The sequence below is a fragment of the Benincasa hispida genome, chromosome 3 (genome assembly GCF_009727055.1).
Source record: "Benincasa hispida cultivar B227 chromosome 3, ASM972705v1, whole genome shotgun sequence".
In the NCBI taxonomy this organism is placed as follows: domain Eukaryota; kingdom Viridiplantae; phylum Streptophyta; class Magnoliopsida; order Cucurbitales; family Cucurbitaceae; genus Benincasa; species Benincasa hispida.
In genome coordinates, this window is record NC_052351.1 from 4,187,241 (window position 1) to 4,197,121 (window position 9,881).

Sequence of the window (9,881 nt, forward strand, 5' to 3'; positions counted from 1 at the left end):
AAACAATATATCCACTCTGTATATCTAATTCTTGCATTATACTAAAACCATCACTAATACAAGAAAGAATCATCAGATTCTGGTTTTATTTTATTATTAAGGACGATGGGTTTGGAACATGGAATCATGCGTTATGACAATAACTGTTGTGTTTGCTCCCCATAGATATGATCGCGAAATGATGATGCGTTAAATCTTAGCATGCAATGACCACGCGTTCCTATCACAAGTTTTCTTACCACTTACGCCAAGTAATAACACAAATGCAAGTTTCTTGGGTAATCGAGGTCGAACAGGGGGACTTGTCACTCAATAATTTGTGAAGCGATGTGTTTGATGGCAATGAATAAGAATAAAAAATAAACGAAGAAGGTTTAAATGTTTTACACAACTACACCTACTCCTAACTAAACAGAATTAAGCAATAGAAGACTTGCAATGAGAATAAGTACAGACATTAACAATCAATAACGCATAGTAATATTTTACTATCTTAAATCACCCGAGTAATCCAACTCGTTGCACTAAGCATCACACCTCTAGGTGGTCAGCCGCATGACTATATTCCTATAGTGTATAGTTGGTCGAGCATAAGATGTGCCTATCTCTAGGAACAATACGAACCATGCTTAGTACGTTCCATCCCTTTACCTTCTCAGGCAGTTAGACCGCGGCTTACTTAACTCATAGACAAGTAATCAACATCTCATAGACAGGCGTTGCCACAGCCTTTCAACCCAGCAAAGAGGATTAACTCACTATACTCGCACAACACACACCTCTCGGTGGTTACTACATGTGTCCTATCTCTAGGCTACACAATTGATCATACGATTGACTTTGATAAATAAACGCTGAAGATAAATTATGATAGAGATGAAGATGATGAAGAAGACGTGATGGAGGAAGTAAGATTTGCATTGTCACAAAATACTTACTATCTCAAGCTAAAATGTAATACAACAAAGATCAGAAGGGAGATGAAAGGACTCTGCGTCAAGGCTGCCAGTGGGGTCATGGATGAATGGTAGAGATGTCTCTCCGAGCTCTATATTTGAACGAATGCTCCGATTGTCACTCGGTCTGGGTTATGAAGATGAAAGAATTCTCACTGGAAATCTCTCTCTAGCTCTCATCTGTGATCATAAACTTCTGCCTTGAGCAAGAAGCTCGGATGTCTTAGAATGAAGGTCTCAACGGCTATTTTAATAGAGTTTGACATCAACAGCTGTAATGATGAAGGTATGTCACTGTGCTTTTGTCGCGGTATAGGCATTGTCACCTTGTCCTTATCTTGTTGATACTCCCAAGGTATAGTCTGAGCTTAATTAGCTGAAGTTACAAATGCGTTCTACCCATCTGGCGATCTTCATATTTGGTTGTCACTCCGTGGCCGCCAATCTCTATTTATTCACCTGTGTTCTCCAATGCGTTGGACGCATGCGTTTACCCGAACTTCCGTATGTTGGACGCATGGGTTGCCGTTTGCGTTCGTCTTTTACGGTCTCTGGCTTCAGCGCATGCGTTTGATCTGTGGGTAGCTACAAAATAAACACTTTGGCATAGAATGAACACAAATATTGGGTCAGTGAGGTTTTAGGTGCTTATCGATGCAAAAACTCGATTTTCACAAATTCCTAAGTAATAATCACTGCGTTTTCTACCTGTTACCCTCATGAATTCTAAATAAAAGGCCTATAATTGGCATTTCTGCAAATTATCACTCTAAAACATGTTTAAGTTACAACGATAACATGGATGTTAGTTTTACTTGGTTTGAGGTTAATGCAATTAAAATATCATATATTTCATAGACAAAGTGAATAAATATTAAATATCATTGATCACATAAATATTTTTCATACAAGGTTTACAAATAATATGACCCTGCAAAAATTTATGGATCAACCTCAACACAAATTATGATAAATAATAGTTTTATACACAAAGGCTTGAAATTTATGTCCAAATTGTCTCTAGGTTTGGAAATTCAACTATCAAATATGAAAACGTGATTTTCTTATCAACATGGTGTCCAAATAGTAACATTTTTCTTATTAGTTTTAAGAATTTAAATATTTTGAAAAATATTAAAATCATACAAAATAGTTTTATTTAATATTTCATATTTTAAGTTGCTTTTAGAATTTAGCTTAAGAATATATATATTTCTTTTAAAAGATTAAAGATGATAACTAAGAGATCCGAAAGGAAACTGCCGATAAATTTTAAAGAAGAAATTATTGTTAAGAAGAAGGGTCTTAATTAATAGATGGACACAGAATGAATACAACGAGAATTAACCTTCAAAAGAAATTCCAGTGAAAATAAAATTACACGAGGAATACGAAAAGAAAATAGCATGTATAAAGAATTAAAACAAGACCTCAGTATCTAATGTGTCATAATAGGATATTATTCAAAACTTTGATGAATGGTTGGCTATTGTAGCAGGATTCAGTTTGAAAAGCCTTGCCAGAGGAATATTGGTTGGATGTCGGGCTTTTGAACAAAAACACATTAGCAATAGCTAATAACACCTGGATTTTTGACTACTTAAAGCTGCATGGCAAACTGCAGGGCCATAGCCGATTTTTGAAAGTGAACTAGTCCAAATGGGAAAGACGAAGACATCGCCCTTGTTCAATGTCTTGGTAATAGACGGTTTTCTTGGGTTGGAGGTGACAAAGCCCACAAAGTGTGCCTTCAAGGACAGTCAGAATTTCAAGTGGCACGAGGGTGGGTGTGGGGAGCGTTGATTCCTCCATGGGGCATAAGTCAATGCGAACCATAGAGATGCCAAAGTGTTTGGCCCTGGGATTTGGACAACGTTGGCAGGAGTTACTGCAGAGCCAACAGGGTTATTAGTGTCACCTGCCACATTCAACCCACTCATGAAGAAGTCTTTACTTCCACAACATTGGGATCCTTGCAAACGCACCATTCATCTTTCACTGGAGGTCATTACAAATCATATGGCAAAATTTAGTAAAGTAATTAAGAAACTAGTAGATTTCAAATGTTATTAGCGACATAAAGCTAGGAATAATTTAAGAATATATACTAACCTGGATTGTTTGGATTCTGCCACACAAAATCTTGAAGTGGGCTAGGATCTGATGCCAATGCAATGGAACAAGTAATTGCAAGGAAGGTGAGAAAGAAAACTCGAGCGCCATTGCTAATGATATTGTTAAAAAGTTAAGGGTAAAGATGCTTTGGTTTGGATTTATGAATGGAATTAACGATTGGAAGCTCTATTTATAGATCAATTACCGAGATTTAATAATTAATGGCGGGCTTAAGTATTTTGGTAGTAACTTAAAACAAACACACATTTTCCTTTTGAAATAGTAAATAATAATAATAATAATAATGTTTGGAGTTGATCAAACTTGTAAGGTAAGGGCAGGAAATTAATCAATTAAGAGAGATTTCACATTTGTAAGACTATGAATATATATATTGTTTTCTTTTATAATTTAATTGTTTATTAATTTTGGTTTGGATGAAGACTGAGTTCAAGAGGGATCAGACTTAGTATTGTAGTGAGTAGAGAGGATATATCACCATTCCCACAGGGTTAAAGTATAATGAATTATGGTCAAACACTTAAACCAAAAATATTAAAATAAATGCCTAATTTATTTGACATTACTTATTATTGAATTATTTGAATGCTTCCATGATTTGGTGGTTGAAATTTTTTTGTTTCGAAAACTGATTTTTAGATGAACATTTCAACTTTTTCATGTCGTTGGTTTGATAAAGTATTATTATTTTTTATAAATATCGAAAGTGAAGTATGAAGATTTAAACTTCTAAATCGTAAGAATAAAAATATGTACTACACTATTATCATAAATTAATAACAATACCTTGAAATATATAATGTTAGTTTTTATGTAAGTTTTGGATCAAAATTTAGGCTTCAACAATATATTTTAATACGTGTGTGTGCTTCTTTTATATATATAAAAGATTTTGTACACGATTGTGAAAAAGAAACATAATTAAGGATAAAAGAGATCGTTCAACTTAAGCATAGCTCAATTAGTTAAAAAAAAAATATTATATCTTTTATAAAAAAGGTAAAATGTTGAACGAATAATAATAGAAGACAATTTTGATCACTTTTCTACACAAATTCTTACCCTGCGAATGAACGAATGAATAGATTATTCTTTTACTTCATTCCAAGATATTGCAACATTGGTCAGTTTGATAAGTTTATTTTTTTTTTTTTTTAGAAAAAATATCTTTCAGATCTCTAAAACTAGTTTAGTTTCTATTTAGTCTTTAGATTTCAAAAAATTACAAATTTAGTTAAAAAATTTTGTTTCATTTTAATATTTAAGTTCAAAATATTACAATTTTACTTTTGACATTAAAGTTTTATTTTAATTTGGTCCCTATGTTTTGAAATTTATATTTTTAACCTCGATTATTCACTAAATACTCCTTTTCTATTTTTAACATTGATTTATGTTGATAAATTACAAATCATTAATTAAAAGCATTATAATTAATTAAGTTTGACTATATTTATCACTTTTAAAATTAAATTAAAATTTTCACTTCATATTATTTTAAATTAATCAATAGAAATTAACGTCAATGATTGAAAGTGAGTATTTAATGAAAACTTGAGGTTAAAAATGTAAAATCTTGAAACCTAGGGATCAAATTGAAACAAAACTCAAATCTCAATGGTAAAATTATAACATTTTGAAATGTAGGGACTAAACTGAAACAAAATTCAAAACTTAAAGACTAAATGTATAGCTTTTGAAAATTTAGGGACTAAATAGAAACTACATCTAAGACCTAGGGACCAAAATTGTATTTTTTTTTTCTTATCTTTTTATAAGTATCATAAGTAGATTATGAAGGTTTAAACTTTCGATCTTAAGGATAAAGGTATATGCTTATTACTATTGTCGTTGTTGAGTTGTGCACTTACTTTGACATTTGTTCGATAAGTTAATAATAATACCTAGAAATATGTATTAATATATAATGTTAGTCTTTATGTAAGTTTTGGATACAAAATTTAGGCTTCAACAATATTTTCAATAATCAGGTCTGCTTTTTTTTTGTATATATAATTGTGAAAACAAAACATAATTAAGGATAAAAGAGTTTGGTCAGAAACATAGCTCAACTAGTTAAAATTATATATATTTTTAACCAAAAGGTTAAAAGTCTCGTTTGGGAACAATTTGGTTTTTGTAAATTAAGTCTATTTCCTCTCAATTTCTTAACATGATTTGCATCTTTCCGAAGTACAATAGTTGAATTCTTAGCTAAATTCCAAAAACAACTTTTCTAAAATCTACTTTTTTTAGTTATTTTCAAAATTTGTTATGTTTTTTAAACACTTGGTAAAAAGTATATAACAAAAGAAAGAAAATTTAGAAGTAAAAGTAGTATTTATAGACTTAATCTTTAAAAAGAAAAAAATCAAATGATTACTAAATAAGACCTAAATATTAAAATTCTAACTTTCTCAATTCAACGAAATAAATAAATAAAAAGATCATTTGAAAAAAAGTCTAGATATTTGAAATTCAATAAATTCTTTGTATTAATAACTTAGGATTATTGAATCATAAAAGACAAATATATAAAAGAGGCCTATAGGTGAGTCAATCCAAATATAATTGAATAATATAAGATATATATTAGTATATCAAATATTGATGGTTGGATTACTTCTACAAATTTTGTTAAACTCAACAAAGGAAAAATGACCGCAAATTCTAGGCATTTGAAATTTGATAAAATCTTTGTATTGTATATTTGTTTCTTTTTTATATTTGGAAAAATTTTAAAACTTTTGTGCATCTTATCCTTTCACTTTGGTAAGAATTTTTTTTTTATATGGATACTATTTTCATTATTTAGTTGTCTCTTGAAATTTTTTTTAAAAATTATGAGAGTTTATTATCATTAAATTAATATTTATGAATGCAAAATTATAATGTGAACAAATTGAGAACGATACTCTCATTGTATTGCAGTACACAATTCTTCTTAATTAGTTTTCACTTACTTTGCTAAATTTAGTATTATATCATCTAACAACAATGAATGTGTCACAATTTTTTGTTTAAAAGTTAATATAAGTCTTGAATAATTAAACTTTGTTTATGTTGACTCCTTTAATTTGTTTTATTCTATTTAGAGATAAATTTTTTTGTTAAATTTTTCTAGGGCAAATTTTCTTAAACTAATTTCAAATTTCTTGTAATTAAACTCTATTTCTGACTTTATTCATTAATATTATAAAGAAAATGTTGTTTAAAAGTTGGCTTTTAAAAAAAAAAATAAATAGAAGAAAGAAAAAAAATACACATGTAATGTTGATTGCCCAGGACCGAACTGGGGAATTTTAGTGTGAGACTGTATATATTCTATATACTACTAGGTATTATTTTTAAAGGCTACACCAACCTCAAATAATTATTTTGATATTTCAAAGTTAGTTTAAGCCATGCAGAAGATTGTATTAGCTGATAGATTGTGAGCGTAATTTTACAAATAATTACTATTTGACTTTTCAGGTCAACAGCCCGTCTAGCTCAGTCGGTAGAGCGCAAGGCTCTTAACCTTGTGGTCGTGGGTTCGAACCCCACGGTGGGCGTTTTTTTTTCTTTTTATTTTCTCCATCACATATTGTTGAGAAAATAAAAGTTTACCAATAAGAAATTCTTTTCAGGAAGATAACAAATTTAGAATTATTGTGAATTCAAGTTCAACCAAATTAAAGTAATATTTAAATATTTGTCAAAGCCATATTGGTAATTTTTGGCATGGTCTTTCTTTTCAAGATTCGATATTTAATTGTTGTATTAAAAACAAGTAAGCTTTAAATATAAATTAAATATTTTGAATTATTTCATAAGTGATATGGCTTTACTTATTTTGTATTTTTAGGCGGTTAGAATTATTAATCACCCTCATTGATCAGCTGAAATAATAACAATAAAGTATAAAATAATCAATCAATTTTTATTCAACGTACAAAATATTCAGACCAAGCAAAACAACAATTCCAATCAAAATAATAATATTAATAATAAAGAACAACTTAAGACAATAGACAAATTTGACCGACAAGAATCGAAACAAGAAAAGAAATGAAAAACAACCTCTACACCACTCTTCACACGCCACGTACACTCATATTTTATTGCAAAGAAAACCCTAATTGGTCGTAACACATTAAACAAGACTATATATGAAAACCTTAGAACTTAGCCTGAATCTTCGTGATTGTGGCCTCATCAACTTGGAAAGCTTTGGCCAAAATGTTGGCCGGAATATCAGGGTTAGACCCAAACACTGCATTTGCAATGGTGATGACACCGGGGTTCTGGCTACTGAGTGCGGCTAGAGCCACTGCAGGTCCGTATCCGATGTTCTGTTGAAAATGAATGAGTCCAACGGGAAACACAAACACATCTCCCTTGTATAGCACCTTGGTAAAGAGACGATTCTCGGTGTTGGAGGTGACAAAGCCGACTAGAAGAGTGCCTTCAAGGACTGTCAAGATCTCGGTGGCACGCGGGTGCGTATGGGGAGGGTTGATGCCCCATGGAGCATAGTCCACACGAGCTAAAGAGATGCCTAGAGTGTTGAGCCCAGGGATTTGCATCACATTCACTGCAGTTACTTTAGATCCATTTGGGTTCGATGTGTTGCCTGCTTTGTCGAGCCCACTAAAGAAGAAATCATCCATACTCACAACCTTGGGGTCTTTGCACACCACACCGTTCACTTTCACTGCAAAATCATAACAAATAAACAACTTATACATCAAACCCCATTATTAACCTACACATTTTACGATAGATTAAGAATATGTAAATATATATTATTCATTGTAAGGTGATTTGCTAGAAACTCCATCCAATAACAATTTCGTTTCATGTTTTTTGTTTTCTAAAATTTATGTATATTTTTTCAATTTTTCTTCTAATGAAACATTTGTATTGTTAATCAAATTCCAAAACCAACAAATATATATATGTTTTTGAAAATATAGTAGGGAAAGCATAACAAAACAAATAAACTAAATATTTATACCTGCACTATTGAGATCAGCAACACAAAAATCTTGAAGAGGGCTTGGATCAGATGCAATAACAAGAGAAGAAGCGGCAACAAAAAGTGCTAAAATGAGAAGTTGAGAAGAAGCCATATTCTTAGAGATGCTTAATTAGCTAATACAATTTTTGGAGGTGAAGAGCTTGAGGAAGCCATGAAGCTGATTTTATAGGGATAATGAGATCAGGCTTAAATTAATTAATTAATTAATTAAATGTTTAATTAATTAACGTGGGAGAGAGGTTAATATGATACTGAAATAGTTTTGTTGAGTTGGTACAAAGAATATTATTGTATAATTATTTCTAATGTTTTGATTTTATATATTAGTGTTATGGTTTAAGGATAAGGCACAGCCGGCTAAACAAAATGCATGGAAAGCTCCAAACTTAGCTCAACTTTTAATTTAAATGGTCAGTTGGTTGCTTGGTCAATTCACTTCTCTGGTTTGTAGTAAACAACTTATTATAATAATCTAATATAACATTAGTTAGACTAATTCAATACTTTGAACAAAAATGAAGAGACGCTTTCGTTTAATACGCATATTTCCTTTTTTTACTGATCAAATTATATAACAATTGCGGGTATAAGTTCAAAAACAAAAATATATTTCAATTAAAAGGAAGATTAATAATTTAAGTTCAATTAACATAAAATATGTGTTTGAAAAATAATATGTCAAAAAAGGGATTAAATAGAAAATTTTGTATTAGAAATTCATTTTTATTCTTCGACCAAACACAGACGAATACAATATGCTACGAAACAAATTCAGCCAAGTTTTGTATATGTGAAATGACATCATGGTAGACACGCAAAATGTAACATTTGGCACATCCATTATGCTTATTATTCGATCTTAAAGAAACAGCCAACATCATTTTATTATATCATTGTAATGATGGCAACAGAAATAATAGCTGAAATTTTAAATCTTTTATGATTTGTGTTTGGTACGTAATTCACATTCAGTTTTATGTTTTCATATTTATTAAATCCAGTGAATATATATTAGTTACTCGTCTGAATTTTATTTTCGAATCATAATCTAGATAATATAATTCTAAAAACAACTTTCTTTTTTTATGTTTTTAGTATATCCAAATTTTAAAGTATAAAATTATATTAAAAATGATAAAAAAAAAATAATAATAGATATATATTTCATGTTATAAACTCAATTATTTTTGTTAACTTTAAAATATGTAATATATTACCTGATATTATAAAATAATAATTACACAAAAAATTTAACAGAAAAAAAGTTAGAAATTAATTAGTAATGGTTTGTATTTAGTGAGTAGCTAAATATATTTTCAAACATATTTTTAAAAGTTGTTTAAATTGAAATTTAATTTCTTAATCTGGTATATAACACACATCTGAAAATGAAATACAGCTTTGTTTTCTTTGAATCTCTTATTTTCAAAATTTTGTTTCCAAATTGCCTACCAAGCAGGTCTTTAAAAACTCTCTTTCTATCAAAATTACATGCAACTAACTATCGTATTAATTGATTGAGAAAGAATGGAAACGAATTTTTTTTTTTAACCCACGAAAATGTTCTTTTTTTTTTTTAATAATATGTGGATTAAAAAAATTTAACCTCAAATCTCAAAGTTAATAATACATATTCATGCGAGTTGAACTATATGTTGACACCAAAATTTTATTTTAATATCAATTAATTAGATTAGCTAGTAATGAAACTCAAACAGGGTAGCCTATATTTAATCTTCAAATAATATACTATTAAATAACACATT

The 9,881-nt window shown here is 29.7% G+C and overlaps 1 protein-coding gene, 1 non-coding gene and 1 pseudogene across 2 annotated transcripts; 1 reads left to right on the top strand and 2 right to left on the bottom strand.

Moving 5' to 3' along the window:
- Positions 1 to 2,520: 2,520 nt before the first annotated feature.
- Positions 2,521 to 4,971, bottom strand: LOC120073071 (annotated as a pseudogene).
- A 1,602-nt stretch (positions 4,972 to 6,573) lies between these two features.
- On the top strand, positions 6,574 to 6,646 carry TRNAK-CUU. The gene has a single exon. It is a non-coding gene; the product is annotated as a tRNA-Lys (tRNA).
- Positions 6,647 to 7,252: 606 nt separating this feature from the next.
- LOC120074197 (putative germin-like protein 2-1) lies at positions 7,253 to 8,206 on the bottom strand. The gene is made up of 2 exons (XM_039027248.1): positions 8,092 to 8,206; positions 7,253 to 7,788 (listed from the first exon to the last, which is right to left on the bottom strand). Exons 1-2 carry the CDS (start codon positions 8,204 to 8,206, stop codon positions 7,253 to 7,255), a joined length of 651 nt encoding a protein of 216 aa, XP_038883176.1.
- Positions 8,207 to 9,881: the final 1,675 nt, after the last annotated feature.